We start from the raw sequence: 23,978 nt of genomic DNA, 5'->3' as shown, positions 1-23,978 counted from the left end.
CCCTGCCTTGAATTTGCATGTTTTTCTGGTGGGTTTACTTGGTGTGCTTCAGTTTCCTTTCAAAGTCAGGTAGGATGTGGGGTTTTGTAATGCTATATTGACCCTGTTATGCTCATATTCACCCTGTGATGTGCTGGCGTTCAGGATTTGCTAAAACCTCGCACACAATGCTTGCTGGGATAGACACAACCCTAAATGGATGGCATAATTAATCATGTGTAATGAAGATTTTTTAAAATTCTGAACACTTCGTGGACTAAGTTTATAACTAGTTGTAATTTCACAAAGACGTTTATTGTGTGGTGATTGGTTAGATGGAGAAAGAAAAAGGAAGGATAGGACCTGAAGGTTTGATACATCAGACAGACAGCACACATGCAATAAAGAAAGCCCGCTCAGAAGAACATCCATTGAATTCTGTGTTCGTGTTTCTGACCACCAGATCACAAACCCAACATTTACACAATATTTAAGTTAATCCTGTGAGATACCCATTCATACAGCCAGTTTTTTGGAGCCTCATCACACCTGCCATAAAGTTCTCTACACTGAACATACACCTAGGGACCCCTGCGACTACCGCCACACTACTGTGTATATTTAATACCTGCTTTAATCCATTTCATCATGAAAATGATATCAAGTATATATCTTAGCATTCTAAATTTTCAGACAGCAGGAATATCATGAAGTGAATGGATTCTGTGCAGTGATCGCTGCCGGCGCCTCCTCTTAGTTACTTAACACAAAGCATTTCATGTGCTACATTAACTTATGACGGGGTTTGAGAAAATCTAGTAAATTAAACATTTATTTTAGGATGAAGTTTAGTTTACGACATTCTACTTTAATTATAAAACAATGAGAATAAAGTGGAAATGTCGACTTTAACCTCAACATAAACAGCGAGAATAAAGTGGAAATGTCGACTTTAATCTCGACATAAGCATCAAAATTAAAGTGGAAATGTCGAGAATAAATTCAACGTGTCAACACTATTCTCGACATATACTTTGTTTTTTTCATCCCTGTGTCCATATTTTTTTTTTCTTCACCATGGCCCTAATACGATTCCGTAGGGCTATACCACAAATAGCATTATAAATGAAAGTTGCAGTTTTATTTATGTATATAGCTGAGCTTGAAGCAAGGTCCATATTAATGCAATTTGCCTAAATGATGGTTCAGTTGGTAAAGATGTCATCTCCAAGTTGAACTTGTTTTATTTTATTTTTATTTGGTGAATACTGTGTAATGCACCTGGGCTTGAAGTCTTGATGTAATAGTATTATTACTGGAAGTTGCACTATTATTATTTTATTGTTATTATTTATTAGTTTAAATATTATGCAGTTTAATGATGGTAAAGTTGTTTAAAAAGACACTTTAATGTGTCAGTGGACAGAGATTGTTAACATTAACAAAAAATGTAGCTGGTTTACAAAAAATATTTACTATTTATTCCTTTTCTAAGACATGCTCTGTGCAATACAACTTTTGACAAGCACCTGTGAATATTTTACTATGTCTAAATGCCTCTTCGGATGGTTGTAAAAACGTTGTCAAAATTATAGTTTAAGTTTTTGCAAAATTTGTTCAATAAACAGGTTCTATATTTTGACTGCATCTGTCATGCAGTGTGATTCCTCCTCTTCATTAGTGCCACCCCCTTGAAAACTATTACTTTATGGGGCCATGCAAACCTGAATTAATACCTGTGTGCACATTAAAATGTTTTTTTTTGTACAATGCTCATGACAGTGGAATAGGTTATTCTTAGCCAGTCTACTGCAGTAATTGCTCTGGAAAATATGGTTAGCATCCACTCATGCATGGGAAAAAAATACCATTGAATACCGTGAAACCGGGATAATTTAGAAAAGTACCGTGATATATAATTTTGGTCATGCCGCCCACCCCTAGTATCAATAGACAAGGCTGAAACAGTTGGTAGTGATTGTGCAGAAGATGAAAACAACAACTTACAATATCACGAAGAATATCTAGAACCATTAACACCATCCGGTCTTCCACCGCACGAATTACTGTAGAAAGAAGGATGTATCCAAGAAAGGTAATGTAGTAGATCTCCCGTGGATAACATTAGACAACAAAGGAGATCTTGATATTCCATTTGTATTAAACAATTCGAAAAAGTAATTTTATTTAATAGAGAGAAAGAAACGAAATGCAATCACGAGCAGTTATACGTTGTGTGGATGCAAATGTAACACTTCACATGAAAATTAAAATCTGTTTAAATTGTACTTCCACAACCCCATATGCGAGCAGCAGAACTGCAAAGAGACTAGTGTGTAGCAAAGCCCCCTAGTATTGAAATAAATAATTCTAAAAAAGGCATACTGTAAGTAGGCTCTTGAATAGAATTCAAGCCATCATATTTCAATGAGAAATCCTATACATCCATCCATTCATCCGTTTTGTAGGATTCCAAGGCAGGAATCAGGCAAGGGCAGCACACCAGTCCCTTGCAAGGAACACTCACGCACACACACACACAACCTTTTACTCATACTGGGACAATTTGGACTCTCCGACTAACCAAGCATGTAGTTTTCAAAAGTGAGAAGAAAATCAGACTACCCAGAGAAACAACAAAGATATGGGAAAGCCCATTAATACTCCACACAAAGAGTGACCAAACTAAGAGTCAACTTTATGCTTCTGTAACTAGGAGGAGTAGAGAGTGCTAACCTGAGTCTCTATCAAAGTTCACATATTCATAACCTTCTATAAAACTGAATAAAATAAAATGTTTGAAAACTTCTACCTACTAAACACTAAATGAAATAAGTGATACATGTTAGAAGATGAAAAAGGAATAGACCAAGCAAAACCATATAAGTTCCACAAGCTATGTGTGTGGCCTCCTAATTATGTTTAATAATATTTTTAACAAAAATTCATTGACAGATTTACAATCAACACAATAAACCCTCCTAAATCACTAGGGATCAACAGAGCAGTACCCAGAAAATAGACAGATACTAATGCAGAAATCTCCAAAAGAACTGACGTTAATACTATGCATATTAAGCTAAATCCTTCCTGAATATTCAATGAAAAATATATGCTTGTTAGTTTGTATATTAATTTTATAAAATTGATATTCATTACAATTAAACCTACATCTTGAATTCAGAAATCCTTTGAGGATTATATATCATGTTATGCTTCGAGATCTTCTAGTTTAGGCTTAATAAGAAGCAGTATGTAAATTGTTCTTAACAAGCTGCATTAATATGAGCATTTAAAATAAGTACAGATGACACAACAATTCCAAGTATCACTCACTTATTCAATCAACAATGGAAATTTCATGGAGTAATGCAAAATGAAAAATACAGTATCTCTTGGTGGTCTCATGTACAAAAGCCAGTTAAAGCCGTAATTGTTTTCCATTATAGCACACTGTTTTCACCTTGTACCGTTTGGATGTGTGTAATATTATAGGATCAACACAAATTCAACATTCAGAGAACTGTTCTACAGGTTAAAAATGTTCTTCATTAAAGACTTAACCTGTAACATCACAATACACACACAATAACATACTTTATATCACAAAATATACTTCATGTTCCCATGTAACTAATCTGTGCTTTGTGTATTACTACCATGCTACATATTACGCAATTTTTTATTCATCACTGACATTTTGGAATCTGGTTCAGATCAATTCAGGGCTCTAAAGTGACAGTACATATATATATATATATATATATATATATATATATATATATATATATATATATATATATATATGTATATTGTGATCAGATGGAGCTCTCCCTGCAGCATGGAGGTGCCCCGGATGCCAGCAGGGAATCATGGACTATGGAGTTTTCCCTTACAAACCTGCTGGATACCCCAGGGGCCAACAGAGGACGCTGCAGGGAGGCATAGAGAATCATGTGTGCCCTATAACCCGGAAGTGCGTCACAGGCAGAGCGACAGCAGAAGCGACGTACTTCCAGGGTGAAGAAAAGGACTTGTACCTGACCCAGGAAGTGATAAAGAATCTGTGGACTGGGGATTGGGACCACTTCCGGGTCAGGGAATATAAAATACTGTGGCAGCTCCCAGACAGCGAGCTGAGCTGGGTGGTAGTAGGGCAACGCATCTGGGAGTGGTGTTTGTTTATGAGTATTGTGGAGGAGAGGATGCTTTGTTCACTGTGCAGAATTAATAAAGTCAACATTTGGACTTTTATTTGGTGTCTGACATTTGATTGGAGGGTTCAAGGGAACGATAGCGCCCCCTGTCTGTCACTATATATATATATCTATATATATATATATATATATATATATATATATATATATATATATATATATATATATATATATATATATATACACGAGGTGAGATCCAAAAGTTCCCAGAGTGCATTTATTCTGCAGCTGGAAGGGTTTGGTTATATCAATTGCCACAAGATAGCAGTTCAAGTTTTCCTTGAGAGCTGTTATCACGTTTTATAACGTCAGCACAGTTGTTTTTCAACTCACAGTTCTCATTTAAACTTCAGTTGTGTCTGTGAAGGGTTGTTCGTGAAAATGAGTGATTTGAAAGACCCAAAAAAGCTTGACAAGTTCACAGCAACACCAAGTCAATGCTCATTTGCTTCTTTGATGTGAAGGGTGTCATCCACAAGGAATTTGTGCCACAAGGACAGACGGTGAATGGAGCATTCTACAGGGATGTTCTAAGGCATTTGCGAAATCAAATTCGCCAAACACGTCCTCAGATGTGGGCTGACAAGTCACTTCTTTTGCATCACGACAACACACCAGCTCACACATCTCTGACTGTGCACGAATTTTTGGCTTCTACAAAGTTTACTGCCATTCCCCACCCTCCATACTCCCCTGATTTAGCGTTGTCTGTTTTATTTGTATTTCCTAAGATTAGGATGAGGCTCAAGGGATGCAGATTGATTTGAGACGGTGGAGGAGATCCAAGCGGTAACAACCAACGTCTTGAACACACTGACAAAAAACGATTTCCAGAGGTGCTTCGAAAGGTTGAAATCTCGCTTGGATTCAAATAAATCATTATACAAACCACAATTTTCTCATCACTGAACTGCTCTCCTCCAGTCAAGTGTTGTGTTATGTCCTCCCAGCTTGGAGAAGGAAGTGCGGTCCCTTTTATTAATGACCCAGGAGTACTTCCAGTGCCAGGGCCACTGCCTGATGGAAGTACTTCCGGGTCATATGGAAGTCCCACTTATTAGGGAGCTCATCTCCCAGCAGTGCTCCCTACATTTATACACATATTCATATACACGTATATCTCTCTATTATAAAAACAATCCTGGAAAGGAAAGACAACAAGACGTGATTTTCTTGGAAGTTCTCGGAAGACACTTAAAAGACCCGCAAGACGAAAGAGACTGGCCACAGAGCGTCTTGCGGGGACCGTAAACATGGGACTTGGTGCGAAGACATTGTCCCAGGACTGTCTCGCGGGGACGTGGAACATGAGGTTCTTGCAAGACACACCCCACTTGCAACCAATATCAAATAAGAGCACGGCCAGCAAAACACTCAGTTGTGTAAAGGCATGTAGTACACACAGATACCATGCTCTCAGCACATATAAAGTGTATAAGGACAATACATTCTAGATGAAACGTCAACGACTAAGCAAAGAAGAAAGAGCAGCGCGGATAAAAGCGACCCAAAAGCGTTGGAGACAAAAAAAGGCAGATAAGAGATTATGAAAGCAGTGGAATTCGAAAGGCTCAGACAAATGATGGTGCGATACACATGCAGAAAAAGGTAAAGAATATGAAATCAGTTAAGTTTGAAAGTATTGTAGTGTCCCAGCCAGGTTGAAGCCTTTTTTGTTTTAAGTGACTCTTAGGTCTGATAGGGGAAGGGCGGAGTACAGCACGGAAGACTGATAGCAGGGTATTGATTGATGCGGTAAGGGGGGCAAGACCCGGGGAAGGAGGAGTTGGAGAGGGTGCTCGAAAGTTGTTTGGGGTTACGAAGTCGGCGATTGTTCAAGTAAAATAGTAAAGATCGCAATAGCACAAACAAAAAGAAAGTAATCGTCAGGACCAGGTGTAATTGAAAAATTAGCAGGACAAAGCAAGGTCAGAAATAAAAGGCAAAGACTAGAAAACAAAGTAAAACGTCATAAACAGGTTCACATACGAGGAGGCAAAACACATCAGGTTAGAGATAATGAAAACAGTGGAATTCAAAAGACACACAAAAACGTAGGCGCGATATACAGTACATATAGGGTGGTCCAGATCTAATTATGCAATTTTCATTACGCTATAACTTATTAAGTTTATTACAGTAATCCCTCGCTATATCGCGCTTCGACTTTCGCGGCTTCACTCTATCGCGGATTTTAAATGTAAGCATATCTAAATATATATCACGGATTTTTCGCTGGTTCACGGCTTTCTGCGGACAATGGGTCTTTTAATTTATGGTACATGCTTCCTCAGTTTGTTTGCCCAGTTGATTTCATACAAGGGACGCTGTTGGCGGATGGCTTAGAAGCTACCCAATCAGAGCATATTAAATAAAACTCCTCAATGATATACAATGTGCTTCCTGCGCGGTGCTTGATTGTTTGCTTTTTTCTGTCTCTCTCACTTTCTCTGCCTGACGGAGGGGGTGTGAGCAGAGGGGCTGTTTGAACAGAGGCTGTTTGCCTAGAGGATACGGACGCTCCTCTACAAAATGCCGCTTTATCGCGGTGCTTCATCATACTTAAAAGCACGTATTGATTTTTTGATTGTTTGCTTTTATCTCGCTCTCTCTCTCTGACGGCACTTCTTTGAAGAGAAGATATGGTTGCATTCTCTTAATTGTGAGAAAGAACTGTCATCTCTGTCTTGTCATAGAGCACAGTTTAAACTTTTGACTAAAGGGTGTTATTTCATGTCTAGAGGGCTCTAATAATGTTAACAGAGTGGGAGAGTTTATAAGGGCTTAAAATATATAAAAATAACCATACAAACATATGGTTTCTACTTCGCGGATTTTCATCTATTGCGGGGGGTTCTGGAATGCAACCCCCACGATCGAGGAGGCATTACTGTACATAGAAAATCACCCAAAAAATCCCGGACCATCAAGAAGTGTGCGAACTGACGACATGAAGAATTGTCTTTGCGCCGAACTGGAATCATCACCACATAAATCAAAGTCATCCAGATGATCTGGATCTGCATAATTAGATCTGGACCACCCTGTACAGAGCAAGTTACAGAATATAAAAGCAGAAAAACTCAAAAATATCAAAACAAGATAAAGATCGCATTAGCACTACAAAAGAGAAATTATTACTCAGTGAAATAACGGAAAGGCAAATTGAGATTGAATATGTGGACATAGGTGACATGTCAGAAGTATGAAAATATTGTAAGGCTTTGAAGTCAGAGATTTGTAGATCGTCTAATTCGTGTTGCCATCAGGGAAAAGTATTGTTTCTTAACAATGAGGAGGCATATCCAAGAGAATTAAATGATTTGATATTTGGGAAAAGTGAAATCCACAAACAGTCAGTCAGTCAGTCATTTCCCAACCCGCTATATCCTAACACAGGGTCACGGGGTCTGCTGTAGCCAATCCCAGCCAGCACAGAAAGTTTAATTTCAAAGAAAACATAATTCGGTCAGGTGTACAGTATATTTATGATCACGGAGAAGCGATGCAAATTTTAACAGGTGACAAGGAAGGTAATGTAGTATAAATTCCGCGAATAACATTATACACCAAAGGAGATCTTTCTATGCCATTCATATTAAAATGTTTACACTTTTCCGTGAGAATAGCTTTTGCTATGACAATTAACAAATCACAGGGACAAACATTAGAAAAAGTCGGATTATTTATTAGAGAAAAAGAAACAATATTCACTCATGGGCAGTTATATGTTGCATTGTCACAATGTATCTCCAAAAATGGAATCAAAATTCAATGTGATCTTGAAGAAAAGGTCATTCCAAATATTGTTTTTTAATAAAGCTTTAAAGTAAAAGTGCAAATAATGAAATTGAAACAATTCCAAAGAAAAAAAAAGCTTTTAAAATTGTATATCCGATTAACCAAACACAGGGGTTGGCAAGCGAAGCGAGCAAGGGGCGGAGCCCTCTAGTCTTATATATAAATGTCTCTGCATGGAAGTGTGTCTGAATGCCTATCCGGCCAGGAAGTGAGAAGCTACAGCATGAAGCTCAAAGAGCCGGCAAGGCAGCCCCGTTAATGAGTCAGAAGAAGAAAGAAGGACGTAGCTACAGCATGAAGCTGAAAGAAAGCGACTCTGTCACCAAAATCAAACCACAGAGGAAAGACAAATGAGAGAGAAATTCACTTAGCTGCTGATAGACAAAGGGGCGAGCATGTCCACAATACGAAACCACCGACTTTGCATTTCTATTGTTTTTCTGATGATTTCAATAGTTTCTAGGAGGCAAAACTTTTTATAGCATGACCATACACAACTAGTAGACTCACTGACTGACTGACTCACTCACTCACTCACTCATCACTAATTCTCCAACTTCCCGTGTAGGTAGAAGGCTGAAATTTGGCAGGCTCATTCCTTACAGGTTACTACAAAAGTTAAGTAGGTTTCATTTCGAAATTCGACGCGTAACGGTCATAATTGAATCCTACTTACGTACATATATACGTCCATAGCCTGCAGCTCGGTCGCCGTGTGAGGCGGCAATGCGTCCCCATCACCACGCCTCCCACGTAGTTGGCTGCCTGCCTATATAAGGCCGTCCGTCACTCCGGTCTCTTCATTCCCTTCTTTGCTTCACCACGGTATTCACGTCTCCCTGCTGATAACTGCAGCCTTTTTATTTAATCCACGGCTTCTCCGCTGTTTTATTGTTCGTTTATTATGATTATAGTAATTGTGTAGGTAGTTTAGACTTAGTTTACTGTTCAGGTACCCATTTCCTTGTGGCATTGCGTCCCCCATCACCATGCCTGCCACATAGTTGGCTGCCTACCTATATTGCATCCCCCATCCACACGCCTCCCTTGTAATTGACTGCCTGCCCATATAAGGCCGCCCTTCACTCCGGTCTCTTCATTCCCTTCCTTGGTTCGCCACGGTATTCACATCTCCCTGCTGATAACTGCAGCCTTTTTATTTAATCCATGGCTTCTCTGCTGTTTTATTGTTTGTTTATTACGATTATAGTTATTGTGTAGGTATTTTAGACTTAGTTTACTGTTCTGGTACCCATTTCCTTTATCGTTTCAACCGTACCCCCATTAACATGTCTATCAAGGTGATCACCATCGATCAAAGAACTGTCACTTACCGAGTGGTTTCCATGCCCGGAGATGCGGCCAGCCTTTTACATTCTCTGTGTTACATATGGCACAGCCATATCAGGCTTAATCTTGATATCCGGAGGAACATTGTGTCTTATGTATTGAATGACTGGGACAGGTTCAAGGTGTGGACTGATGACGATACAGGAGATAATCATACTACACAGGGGCACTATAAGAGTGAAATGCTTAAGCCCTTCACCTATGCTTCTGCATGTGAGTTGATGGCTGCCGCTGAATTGTTTGGTTGTCACTATCAAGTGAACCGAAATGGCCAAATATTTTACACCTTTGGAGAACCGCCAATGCCTCTTAAACATCTTAGATTCACAGGTGACGATTTGAGCAGTGGACACTTTGATGTTTATGAATGTTTCAACTCTCAAAAGCTGGATGCGAAGTTATAGATGAAGCCGGTTGTATGCTTACAACGCTTGACAGATGCTGAATGTCACTTCAACACAAGTCCGGCAAATACTAACGTAATTGAAACAAACCATGAAACTCAAACCGATTATGACAGCAGCAATCCAAGTTGTGAGAAAACAGTAAAAAAGTACATTTTCTGATGCAGCTAGACGGAAAAAACTTTGTGACGCTGCCGCCAAAATACTCTCAGAAAAATCCACAAGTTAATAGACATGCTGTTTGCTAAATACTCGCAGGCAAATCCACAACTTAATAGAGATGCTGCCGCTAAATACTCACAGGCAAATCCACAAGTTCATAGAGACGCTGTCGCTAAATACTCGCAGGCAATTCCACAAGTTCATAGACACGCTGCTGCTAAATATTCGCAGGCAAATCCACAAGTTAATACCGGGAATGCCTGTTAAACATCTTAGATTCACAAGTAGCGATTTGGGTGGTGAACACTTCGATGAATGAAACCTGTTATCTTTGCAACGATTGACAAACACGGAATGTAACTTGAACACAACACATCCTCCAAATACGAACCTGATTGAAAGAAATAATGATAACCAAATCCTTGATGACAGCAACACTCATAACAGTGACAAAACAATTACATTGACAATCATGTTACGTTATTTTTAAAATGTTCCCTTTTCTTTTTCATAACTTCTTCAACACACTACTTCTCTGCTGCGAAGTGTGGGTATTTTGCTACTATATATATATATATATATATATATACAGTGGAACCTCTAGATACGATCACCTCTGTATACGAGAAATTCAACATAAGAGGAAAGTATGTGCGAAAAATTTGGATCTAAATACGAGCATTGGCTCGCATAACAAGCCACGAGCTAGGCTGTGGTTATGCGTTTTCCGATCCGCCTCGGGGATTCACCCAAGCTGACTCTGCCAGCCCATCAGCTCACTCAGTGTTCCTTGTTCTCCCGTAATGTGAGGATCTATGCGTTTGTGCACTTGTGATTTCATTGTTTTGCTGTAGCAGTTTGCTGTATAAGCGTATCCAAAAATATCGCGGACATGCAGACGGAGAATAGGAGACGATTGCCCTCAAGAGGAGAGAGAGAGGCGCGCGCGCAAGCAAGCGAGCGAGATAAGGAGAGAGAGAGGCGCGCGTGAGCAAGCGAGAGAGATAAAGAGAAAGAGAGAGACACGAGCAAGAGAGATAAGGAGAGAGAGAGAGAGAGACGCATGCACAAGCGAGAGAGATAAGGAGAGAGAGAGGCGCGTGAGCAAGCGAGAGAGATATGAGAGAGAGAGAGAGAGACGCGTGCGCAAGCGAGAGAGATAAGGAGAGAGAGATGCACGAGAGAGAAGAACCATCAGCTCAGTTATGCTCACATGACGCTCAGCAGACAAAGTGTATCCATACTACTTGTATTGCAAGACATCGCTCGTTTTATCAAGTCAAAATTAATTTAAAAATTTAGCTTGTCTTGCAAAACACTCGTAAACCAAGTTACTTGCAAACCGAGGTTCCACTTTAATGTATTATTTATCAGTGTTATTTGTTAGGAAAATTGATTTTTATGTTGATATTTTTGGGGGTGCGGAACGGATTAACTGGATTTCCATTATTTTCAATGGGGAAGTTTGTTCTAGATACGAGAAATTCGCAGGGGCTGTATATACATATAACGAGAAATTCGCCTGTATATACATATACCTACTAGTTGTGCCTATGGCTCTGCTACATGCCATTTGTAAAAGCATTGTTAATGTTTGTGATGCGCCAGGTCAAACAAATCTGCACATTATAATAAGCTTAACTTGACTTCAAAACTTATTTGTAGTCCTTGCATGAGCTTTTTGCATATGAACAAGCATGTACACATTGTCCACAGTGGCTTGCTTAGAAGCTACATTATAATTCAGAGATTTTTCTAAAAGATTTAAAGAAGACTTAAAATATGTAACGCTATCTCTAAAATTTCTTCAGATGGAATTTTGATAGAATATAGTAGGGTGTGAGTATAGAAAAACTGTGAGATACAAAACGTAATAATGCCATTTTCTAGTACTGTAAATAAGAGTTAAGTTAATTATAATAGTAGCAACTAAAGTTTATATAAAGCCCCACACACTTCTCTAAAACAATCTCTCTTTACCCATTACCAATAAAACTCCACAATTTTTTCCCTTGATTCTTACCACATTCCACAGATGTATGTGTTTATTTTTGCTAGTGATTCTAAATTTGCCCTGTTGTAGTGTGTGTGAGTGACTGTGCCTTGAGTTGAGTTGAGGTCCTGTCCATAGTTGGTTGGCTTGAAACATGCTCTGCCTTCAAAAACACCGATCCGGAATAAATGGGTATAACTAATGGACATTGGATGGACTACATGCTGTTAAGAAGGAGCCCATCTTCTTCACAGTGTTCAAAATACAACCTTGCAATGTTACTTCATCATTTCTAAACTGTGTGTTTAAGGCGATGGACTAAAATTAATAAGGTTGTAGGCTTAATGTCTGTCTCTGGTTAATCCTTTGTCCTTGGTCAAGTACTTCCCTCAACATTAGTGCAAAATCAGAAAATGTTTTTTTAGTCTTTTAAAATTTCAACCTGCCCAGGTAAAGAAGAATGAGATGGTGCACAACAAGGATAGCACTATATAAACAAAGTCTGCATATTGTTTTACTTTTACAGTGCTTTGCTTCTCATCATTTCATAATGCAGATTCTTTATACTCTTTCATTTGAATTTTCCCTGCAACACAGCATTGCACTGCTTTTTCATTTTATCCTCTGAGATTAATTTAATTCACTGCTTTCTCTATAAAGTATGATTCATAATTACTGTACAGTAAATAGCATAATAAAGTACAAAATATGCATTGATTACTACAAGAAGGCAAAGAATTGTCCTTTTTAAGCAGCATTCTAGGGCTACCCAACAGGCTAAATAGATAAATAAATATTTAATCTAAATAAAGAAGGAATGAATATTGACAGATTTGCTCCTTGGCTGTGTGATCCTAATAAGAATGAAAGGATCTAAAAACTGTTAGAAGCAAGATGGATGTAAAGATTCCAACTACATTCTGAAATGCAGGATTTTGTAGCCAATGAATCTGAGTGTTGTTTTCATGAGCTGCTACTTCTTTCTTGCTTTGGTCTTTGACCTCAGAAGCTGATGCAGAACCAATTTAGCTGTTTACTTAGCACAACTGGGCTTATTCAATGCATGCTGAGTTAGGCTGAAAGCAAATCACTGTTGACATGAAAAATGACATTGTGGAAGGCCTTCTGAACAATGAAATCATTTTAGAAAATATAACTGGCAAGTCTGATAGATATTCTCAAAGATTCCAATCAGTGCATCTTCCTTTTAAGAAAGGCACAGAACAGGAACCAAAAAGAATACATACATCATAAAATGCAAAACTATGCTGATATGGAAAGAAAAGGGAGATTTTGAGTGAGTTAAAAAAACAGCATAACGTCAATTTTAAAACTTAAATCTTTTCATAAGTCTGTTATTTACAACATGCCTCTTCATAATATTGCTGCTAAAGGCTAGAATAATAGTCATAATGCAAGTAATTGAGGACAGAGTGTTACCTAGACAAAGCAAAATTAATCACTTAATGTCAGAACCTAACAAAGAATTACTGTCCATGACAAATATGCCACTAGGTCCCAGCCAACATTTTTAAGCACACAGTTTAAGGCACAATCACTTCAATGTTAGGGGAAACCTCTTAATGTTGGCAAACTGAAGCCCACTGTTGTCACAAGCCACACAAAATTAGCTTCCTGTCAAATATTTTATACAGTATTTCCAATTCCCTGATATCAGTGCATCTAAACACAAACAGCCTTAGCAACTCTTTCCCAAAAGTTTGTTTTAGAAACAGTGATAGCACATTCATGTAATCTTCTTTAAAGAAACATTTTCACAAAAAGTATAAAACATTTTAGTTTTGAAATGAACACGTTTTTACAGTTCAAAATTGTGTTTCTTTCAAAGGCTGCATGACAAGAATTTTTACTTTCCCTTCATATAGTCCTCGTATTTTACTACACTCCAGTTTGAATTTCTATACAGGGAAAGCATTACACTAAAGTCAAAAATATTATCTTTGAATTTTCAACATAATTTTGAATTTTAGGCATCCCTGAACATAGTTTGACAACTGTCACGATGATGTCTGTGTGTGCGTGTGTGTTTGTGTGTCAAGAGCCAGGATGCAATATCATTGACATGATAACTTCAAAATATACATATATATATAAACTCAGTCTGAATATATACTGTATGTATGTGTGTGTGTATGTATGTGTATATATATATATATATATATATATATATATATATATATATATATATATATATATATATATATATATATATATATATAGTGGGGCGCTAGTGCTCCCTTGAACCCTCAGGTACAACTCCAGACACCAGGTAAAAGTCCAAGACTTTTTATTGTTTAATAACAATGTGCACAAAGCATCCTCCACACTACTCATTCAAAACAACACTATTCTCTCCAACAATAAACTCTCCTCCTCACCCAGACACTTGCTCCTCTACCTCCCAGCTCAGCTCATTGTCTGGACTGAGGCACCGCCCTTTTATAGCCCCTGTCCCGGAGGTGTTCCTGTCCCAACAGTCCACAGTTCCTTATTCATTCTAGGTCAGGGCAATCAGTCCTTTACTTCAACCCGGGAGCACGTCGTTCCTTCCCATCACATGACCGTGACATACTCCCTGGTCATAAGGCAGAAAAAAGCCCATAAGTCCCCCCACAGCGACTCCTGGTGGCCCCCAAGGTATCCAGCAGGGCTGTGTAAAAATACTACATAATCCATAAGGCCCTGCTGGAACTCGGGGCACGATCCTGCTGTCGGGAGAGCTCCTCCTGGCGGCCTGGGGATGAGGGCCGGAGCACAAAGCCGGCAGTCCTCCACAATATATATATATATATATATATATATATATATATATATATATATATATATATATATATATATATATATATGGTCCAGATCTAATTATGCAATTTTCATTATGCTATAACTTATTAAGTTTATTACATAGAAAATCAGCTGAAAAATCCCGGACCATCGAGAAGTATGCGAACTGACGACATGAAGAATTGCCTTTGCGCCGAACTGGAATCGTCCCTGCATAAATCAAAGTCATCCAGATCGTCCAGATCCGCATAAATAGTTTTTTATTCCTAAGCTTTCAACAACCTGACAGGTCTCATCATTAGAGGAAAATGACTAGACATACAGGAATCAAAGGCAACATATACCTGGCGAAGGGTGGGGATGGAGGGCGAGGTTGTAAGGGGGGGTTAGGTGTGGATTAGTAAGGTGGGGTTCGGAAGGTCTTGATCATATATATGTATGTGTGTGTGGGTGCGTATGTATATATACGAGGGACGTTCAAAAAGTTTCTGCAATTTTTTGAACTCTATTTATAAAGAATTTATAAAAACAAATTACATCACTCTTCTATATACTTGCCTTCCTTTGCGATGCAATTTTCCTAGCGTCATACCAACTTTTTAATGCCCAATTACTACTCCTACCTTCACAGTTTCCAACGAAAATACAAAAGTGCGGAAACTTTTTGAACATAGATCTAACTTTTTGTGTATAGATAGATAGATAGATAGATAGATAGATAGATAGATAGATAGATAGATAGATAGATAGATAGATAGATAGATAGATAGATAGTGGTGGACGGCCAGTGACAAGGACACCTATTTCATGTAAGGACCAGGGGAGAGAACACATACAGAGCATTATCTCCCCCGGAATGTTAGATGACAGCCCCCCCGGGTTGCAGCGGTGCCATGCTTTCCCACAGGGCATCATGGAAATTGGAGTTCTGTAAATCAGCCCTGTTGGGTTTCGTGCGTGCCGCCAGGGGGTGCTGCAGGGACTGTGAAGCATTAGTTTGTCAGGCTTCTGCCTCACCTGAAAGTGCTTTCAGGCTACAATAACAGGCCACCAGGACTACATCCTGGTGAAGACTAAAAGGAGCCCATCGTCTCTGATCCAGGAGGCAGAGTCAAGACGGAGAGGACAACACTTGTTAGGATAAGTGGAGGCAGGAGATAGAGAGCGAGAGAGAGAGAGAGAGAACAGAAGAGAAGGCAAAGACAAAGTGCTTGATGCTTTTATTGTGCTTAATGTGCTTTGGACTGTGCTGTGCATGTGGGAAATGGTGGAACAGTGTTTCCACAAGAAAAATAAAAACACCATCATGTTTGTGTTTTTGTTTAGTTTTTTTTTTTTTTTTCAAATTAAATGGGGTTTGTCCATTTGCACCGCAACTATTTTTTGTCTTACTCATCACACTAAAATATACAGTGTATATATATTTATAGTTAGATGTATGGTTTTGCACATTTTAGCCACCACTAAAACATGAATTTTCCATTCCCAAAGTGCTGTCTGTCTGTGTGTCAGGATATAATTCTGTTGGCATAATAGCATAAAAATGGATCTGTCAATCCACATGAAACCTGTCCTGGTTGTTAGCACTGTAGACTGCTAGAAGCCTATTGATTTAGAGAAAAATCTCTCTTGTAGATTTTGCTGTAGAGAGATAATGACTTTGTGCTTTTTGACCATATTTGTGCTCCAAGTGCAGCTCATAAGACAAAATACATTTTGATTCTTAAATTTCACTCCGTACAATAAAATTTTGGTCTGCATTATATTCTGCTAAAAGCACAGCTGTATGTAGGGACATCAATATTCTTAACACATCAAATTATTTTAATTGGAAGTCAAAACCATGTTCTGTAACAGTGGAAGAAAGACTTTGTACAAAGCAACCCTGGCTGAAAATGTTAAAAAGGACACTACAGTGGAGCAAAAATGATGATTATGCAGTAACAAATAAAAACATAATAATATGAATACAGCAAATAATGAAAAAGTAAAGAAAATCTTAAATATTACAGAATATTACAGACTAACCACCTCAGGTCACCAACTGGGATAGAGGCAGTTATGAAAAACTGATAAAAAACACTCCGAATCATATAAAACATCAACCCCATGCAGAAGTGGGAAAAAAAATTAAGAGGAAGAGGAAGGTAAGCGAGCACATTTTAAAGTGAGAAACTGGCATTTGTTTTCTTGTACAAAGATCTCCACTGTAAAATAACAGAAATAAAACAAGGATGTGACATTGTGATGTGAATGGTACCTGATTATCAATTGCTTTCTAAAACGCAGTAATAGCTTCTTGATTAGGTCAAGTGCTCTTAAAAATAAACCTATTTTTTAACAAACAATTATTACCTCAGGACTGACTGTCCACTTTCCAGGTCTGCTTATGTGTTGCACTACTAGCTACAAAGGACTGGCTAAGACTCCCCATCATACATAAGAACGAGGATAAACCAGGTCTACTGAATGAATAAGTAGAAGGATAAATGGCCTTTATATTAAAATATGTAATTCGATGCTAGGCTGCACTTTAAAAAGGCTTATATAGATTAAACAAATGGGACCATGTTCCTTAACGGCAGCGTTCCTTACCATAAAAAAATGATGGTGAAAACAATGTATTCACTACAGTGATTGTTTATTTAATTGTCTGTGCAATTTCCTAAATTTGTAAAAAAAAAAAAAAAGTTTGGAAGAATTCAGAAAAAATACTCTAGAGTGTCACGGTCATTACCCTATCAGATCAATCATTGCAGAGGCCTCCCATACTAATACTGTCCTTCTAACATTTATCACTGCTTCAAATGAGTCCATGTCACTGATAAGAATCAATGTATGGACACAGGAGGTTTGGTTCACATATTAGGTGTTCTCTCTAAGGTGCCAGCTATAGCAGTCAGTGCTTTACCTGACCTGATCATGTCATTTATATCCTTTGATGCACTCATTCATTAATCACATTAACGAAGACCTCCACTTTAAACATTTATGGGTATATTTATGTTGGGTCTGAGTATTTCCATCTCAGTCCAATTTAGCATTCTGTGTTTCTCTTTAATACTTTTATTTTATGATTTTTTTTCAAATGTTATCCTATAAGTATTTTATTTACATGGGAAATGTGAAAGCAATGCACAAATGAGTTAAAAAAAATACTATTGCAGTATACCAGCTGTAACTATAACCTTCCGTTATCACAATTCGAATAAAATACACTTTATTAAGCTGAAGCCAGAAGTAATAACAGTGGGCAGCAGTTGTAATAAGTAATACTATCCTGTCGCCTCGTCTAACATTGATCATAAACATGGAAACAGCACAAAATAAAGAAAAACGCAGCCATCATATGTTTTCCTCTTGATTACATATAGCTTTCAGGTAGTTTATTCATTGGCCTTTTAAAATGAATTTAGAACGTAAAAAATGATTTGCAGTAATGTGCTGATCACAGATCAGGTACCTGTAATCACAGGCACATTTCTATGACAACTAGCTTGGTGGCAGAAATACTGCATCTATTATTTGAGTATTAACCAGCTAAATATACACTTCTGACAACATACTAAATTTGTAAATAATTCATGGATTACTGCTTCTACAAACGTATTATACTGTGATAAACAATACTGTCCAATAAAATGATGTATCGACTTGCAGCAGACATAGGTTAAGCTCAGAGTGCAGTTCAGGAAGGAATAAAGAAAAAGGGCAGATAAGGACAAGGAAAGTTTGGAAACGAAGAGTTCAAATCGAACAGCACTCAAACATCAACACCTACTCAGACACTGAGATCATAATTCACGACTCTTCAAAGTTTTCCTCCAAATTCTTCAAATCCATAATTTAGTTGTCACCGACAAAGAAAAGAAAAAGGCTGTGAAGTCAACTAGTTCAAACACAGAAATGCTTAGCGCTCGTTTTAATTCACAGAACTTCGCCTCAGCAGCAATTCCAAATGCGTGAAGCGTAACTGCATTATTGGAAAATCGTCTTCCATTTCGTTTGGCTATAATGTATTTATATTTCCAAACAAACATTACATCGCCACCCCGGCATAAATGCCAATTTGCCGTATAAGTGTCACTTTAATTGACTTTCTAAATTACTGTAATTTAGATCTATATGATAGTTTCATTATTCCTACGTTTTACGCAACTTTTATCAGGTGGGTTATGTTCTTTAGCGTTGTTTATTTTTCGATGTTTTGCTACCTCTTTATTCATTATAGCGGTCCTTCAGCGATGAGCTATTAGCGGAATAATTTCCCTTTCCGCTTCACCCTCCCTCCATTAATCCACTGTTTATTGACAAGATGACACAAGACCAGACAGAAATAAGATAGATAAGATAGATAGATAGATAGATAGATAGATAGATAGATAGATAGATAGATAGATAGATAGATAGATAGATAGATAGATCCTTGTAAGTCATACAGACCGACAGAGAGATCTGCAAAGCAACGCATTGTTGTTACGATTGCCTCCCATTTCCACGAGAACTGATTTCTAATCTGTTTGCACTTTCTCCCGTCCTCTGCACAAGCATTTGCACCAGTATATACAACACAAGATCGTGCAGGACACGTTAACTGGCAACACCAAACTGGCCCCGAGTGGGTGTGTGGTTCAGTGTGCTACGACGGATTGGCGTCTGACCAGAGTTGGTTCCTGCCTTGGGCTCGCGAACATAAACTTCAAATAAGTGAGCTGAGAAAACAGTGAGATATAAGCTTTTGCCTATAACTTATCATTATATGAGTTAAGCAAGAGTGCAAAGAGATTAGCTGTTCGTGTTATGGTTTCCTGATATAAAATGGAATGAGAATACTTGTGGAAGTGGCCTGACACATTTTTATTTATAGGCTAACCTAGTGTGATACTCAACAGTGTACATTGGTTCTTTTGTAACAGAAGTCTGTATGATAGTCAAATACACTGACACACGCAAATGCCTGATATGAAAGGCGCTATATACGACAAACAGAGCTTCACGTTAAGTAAACCTGATGCAAAAACACACAACTGAAACAGTGGCTAATTCTTGCTGCCGCCCTATAATAAACGTACCTCATTATCCTTTTACTTGACGCTTTAGAAATAAATGAGGAAAATGTAACTGTAATGATTCTGAAAGACTTTTCTCTATAACACTTAGTTTAGGCTTTGATGGCAAAACACTAAACACAGTTTTAAGTAGACACCTAAAAATAAAGTATGATTTAAATTCTTAATCTGAGTTTGATTAAAAATATATTTTCATGATCGGAACAGGATGCGATATAGCACATAAAATATAAGTAAATATTTAACTAAAGTCTGCAGTCATCAAGTAAACTTAACATGGGACTGTCTGGCATTGCGCTCAATGTGGCTGATAACGATATTCATCGCTTTGTTAGAAGTCTTCGTTCGCATGAAGCCGGTAACATTCTACAAAAAGATGTAATAATCGGATATACTTACCAATTCGGCTAAAACTCTCCGATAAAGTTCTTCTCAGTTTTTTCATTTTGCCAATTTTTTCGGTAGGCTGTGTTGATGGCATCAAGTCGCACATTTGTACTGTAACCTTCCTTTAAAATAGTTAGAAGCAAAACTGAAGAGGACACTTTCAGAAACAGATCCGGTTCTAAGCAATTTTTTAAAGAAAAATATTTTTTAAAGAAATGTGATTATCCACAATTATAACTTTGAAAGCGAGAGTCTTCTTTTTTTCTACTCCTCCTCCTCTCTTTCTTTGGCTGTCAAACACAGGAAATGTATTTTGCAAACAATACACGTTCCAAAGATGCATCGATCCTCTTACTTTTCCTCACGTTTCCGAACCTGCACGATTCATCTTTTGTTTTTTTAATTCCTCCTAAAAAAGCAGCGTTTCTAACACAAAACCAGTCAGCGATTAAAACTTTACAACTCGTTCAACGAAAAAAAAAACTGCTAGAGAATGGTCTGCACATCAGCAGCTCTTGCAGCCTGCCTTCTCCGCTTTAGCCTGGATGTCATTTTTGGGATTCTCCTGGGGAAAAAAAACACACGCGCTTCCCTGATAGTTCCCGCCCTCCATCCCTAACGATTGGATGGTTAAAGTAAATAAAGTCCGCAAGAGGGCGTTGCGTCTGTCTGTCACAAAGTAAGCAGGGATTGTTCAATCTCTCATCAGTTGTCTAAAAGAGATGCGGTAACTTCCCCAAAGGGATCGTGTTAGCAAAGAGCAATGGTTTTTAGATGGTTCATCTTTGTTTTTTAGTAGTATATACTTGCACGTAAAATACAGTTTATATTCTAATTTTGAGAATGAAAACATGGCTTTGCTATGGAGAGACATATTACTGGCAGTTCCTCAATGCTGCATGCAACTATTCAGCGTCACATTTTTGCTTTCCTTCATTTTCTCATAGGCTTACGCTTTAGAGATGACTGAGAGGCAAACCTCGTGTAATAGTTCGGTGCCACTAGGGCGAGGCGTGTGATCAGAAAACCGCACGCAAATAACGGGAGATTGGGAGCGACCGAATGCACGGGTAACTGGAGGAAGCGGCATCTTTATGCCTTTATAAATTGAACGACTTTCTGCCCGTATCCGTTCTTCTGGATTAATCGGTAGGGCAGTGTGTAGATGAACGGAGATTCCTTGCCTCGCTGTCTGTTTGGGTAGACGTTGTGTGGGCGTTTTTGCGCTTTGGGAGCTTCTGTGGTCTGCCCGCTGCTGTTTCTTCCAAAAGTGAGATCGGATCTCCTCTCGTCCTTGGGGATCAAAGCAGCTCGTAGTCTGCAAGTCGTCAGTCAGTGTTCCTTATGTTAGTCGATGCCGCCACATCTTTTTTTTTCCTGTTTTCAATCCATGTACGAAAAGCATACTAAGTACATTCAGTACATACTCCATACAACTTGCAGCTCGTCCTGGGGGAACGCGTTACAAAGAGTGCTCTTTAAATATAAAGCAGTGGCTTCTCTCTAGTTGTGTCTAACAATAAGCTCCAACCAGTTATAATACAATAATACCCAAGGGGTGAAGGTGCCATGAGGAGCAGAGCAATCAATCCTTACAGTTAAGGTCACTCAAAAAAGATAACAGACAGGTGAATGAAGCCAATTACAGCGACCACACTGCAACATCCATGTAACAGTCAATGCTCTTTCTGGTTACCTCATTCTTCATATTCACAAGAGCATGTAGAAAAAAATAAAAATATAACGCCCTGATTATTTTAATTCCCAACAATGCAGGAAGGCCCCACAAACACACAAATGCAAATATGCATATTTTCTCATTCAATCCAGAGCCATTGTGGGCAGAAGCCTATACTGGTAACACATACCAAGGAAGTTTAGAGGTGGTCTTCAACTAACATAAACATCTTTGTGAGACAAGAGCAAAACTGCAGTGCCTGTAGTAAAACTCAAACTTCACACAGACATTGTATAGGAAGGATAAGAATCCAGCTTGTGACGTCGTAGGACGAACTACAGTGCTACCATGATGCATTGTTTAATTTTATGCATGCAGTAATGTGAGTAATAAAATCACAACAAATAACTTTAGATCATGCCACAGAACACATTGATAGGGTATAAACTATTGAAAATGTGCATAAAATTCAAGTGATGCAAGGTGAACAAATACAAATACAAAGAATGACTACCTGAGACACAAATATTGTTGAGAGAGTGGTGCACTTATGTAAATTGAATGAGCTTGCAGGGAAGTAGGAAGTAGTCCCAGTCCATTTCAGTGCATCTATAGAATAACAATGTATTGCTCTTCAGAGCCTGTAACCAGTCTATGTCAGTCTCAGTCCTGCCACATAAATAATTCTGCAGTTCTTCAGGCATGACATTTGACAGTACTACAGTTCTGTCCTTAGCTGTTACTTAAAATGTAGGTTCCTGACAGTCAAACAATCCCATGAGGAAGTATAATTCTCTCTATGTCTTCAATAGTTCAGACGACTGAGCAAAGTTCAGTGCGGACATGGACAGAGAATGCTTAAAAACAGAAAGCATTCATTTCAGGAAAAAAGGTAAACATACGCTGGAAAAAATACAGTACAATGCCTTACCTTAGCAGAACATAATCACCTATAGGCATTGAGAGTCTTCTTGTATTAAGGACCTCAGATCCATAAATTGTGATAAAGAGCAGCTGACCTACTTTCCTTTCAGATGTCCCACCAAAAACTATCCCCTTTTGGTTCTCTCAAAAATAAATCTTCAAATATGGCTACAGTTAATTTTTTTCTGTAGACCGTGGCCTTGGAGCTATGCCATAAACCTACAAAGTGGTGTCCCTATTGAGAACAGATTCAAGTGTCCACCAGTGCTACTCTGCATTTTGGGCATACATAAGAAATCTTCAGGCCACCATTCATACTTAATACACATTTAGTCTTAAACATACAAAATCTTGCATCCTGTCTATCTTCTGTTCACTGTCTTTCCAGCATGTAAATGGCTTAGGTTTATCAAGAATAGGCATGTCTACCAGCCTTTGTAACCTGGTTTCCTGACTTTACAATCTTTTGATGAAGTTGGTCATCTTTTGATGAACTTGTGCAAGTACTTTGTATTTTGGTGGGGAGATATGGTGGTCTGATAATATTTAGGTATATTGTTCACTAAATCCATGGCTTGCAACAAACTAGACTACATTTGTTTACCTTCTTCTCCATTAACAGCCTAAGTACTCTAATTAGATCACCATCACTTTGCTTCTAGCCACCCTCTCATTTTGTTCACCTCAAGTAATCGTAAACCCATAAAGGCTTCACTGACTGGGCCAAGCCTCCTTCTCCTGCCAGGTTAAGGCATAACCCCAACAGGCTTAATCCAACTCCACTGGCCTACCTCAGGCTTTTCAGGACTAAAAAGGATTTAACCCCCAAAAATAAACTTAAATGTCTGATATATCAAAGTGCCTCTCAAAGAAGGACATCGTAAAACACTTTGGATGAAGAGATGCACTAAGCAAGGAATCCTTATAAATAAATAAATATTAAGCAGAAATTCCACAAATGTTCAAAAAGAAGCAAAAAGTGTTACCTAAAAGATAATTCTAAGCAAGCAAAGTCCCAATGCACAGTCCAGTAATCAGAATTCTTAAAACAAGCAAAGAATAATCAAAAAAGCAGAAATATCCAATCATAAAAACGATACTAACAATACATAATTCCTACCCGTCTGCTGTCTCCTTTAGTTTAAATTAGTGATGGGCGATTTGTGAACGATTCGATATTTTTATTTTTGAATAACCATTTTTCCATCCATC

At 38.2% G+C, this 23,978-nt stretch overlaps 1 protein-coding gene across 2 annotated transcripts in view; it reads right to left on the bottom strand.

Annotated features, from left to right (window-relative positions):
- The window catches only part of cdk14 (cyclin-dependent kinase 14), an 891,964-nt gene extending 871,258 nt beyond the window's left edge, over nucleotides 1-20,706 (bottom strand). For both annotated transcript variants that reach the window (XM_039736967.1, XM_039736966.1), the window contains exon 1: nucleotides 20,177-20,706. In XM_039736967.1, the coding sequence (XP_039592901.1) occupies nucleotides 20,177-20,270 (94 nt within the window). In that variant the 5' untranslated portion in view covers nucleotides 20,271-20,706. The remainder of the gene's footprint in view (nucleotides 1-20,176) is intronic.
- Nucleotides 20,707-23,978: the final 3,272 nt, after the last annotated feature.

This window comes from Polypterus senegalus, chromosome 15, assembly GCF_016835505.1.
Source record: "Polypterus senegalus isolate Bchr_013 chromosome 15, ASM1683550v1, whole genome shotgun sequence".
NCBI lineage: Eukaryota > Metazoa > Chordata > Cladistia > Polypteriformes > Polypteridae > Polypterus > Polypterus senegalus.
Note: the sequence above shows the minus strand (reverse complement) of the source record. Positions and strands in the feature narration are given on the sequence as shown.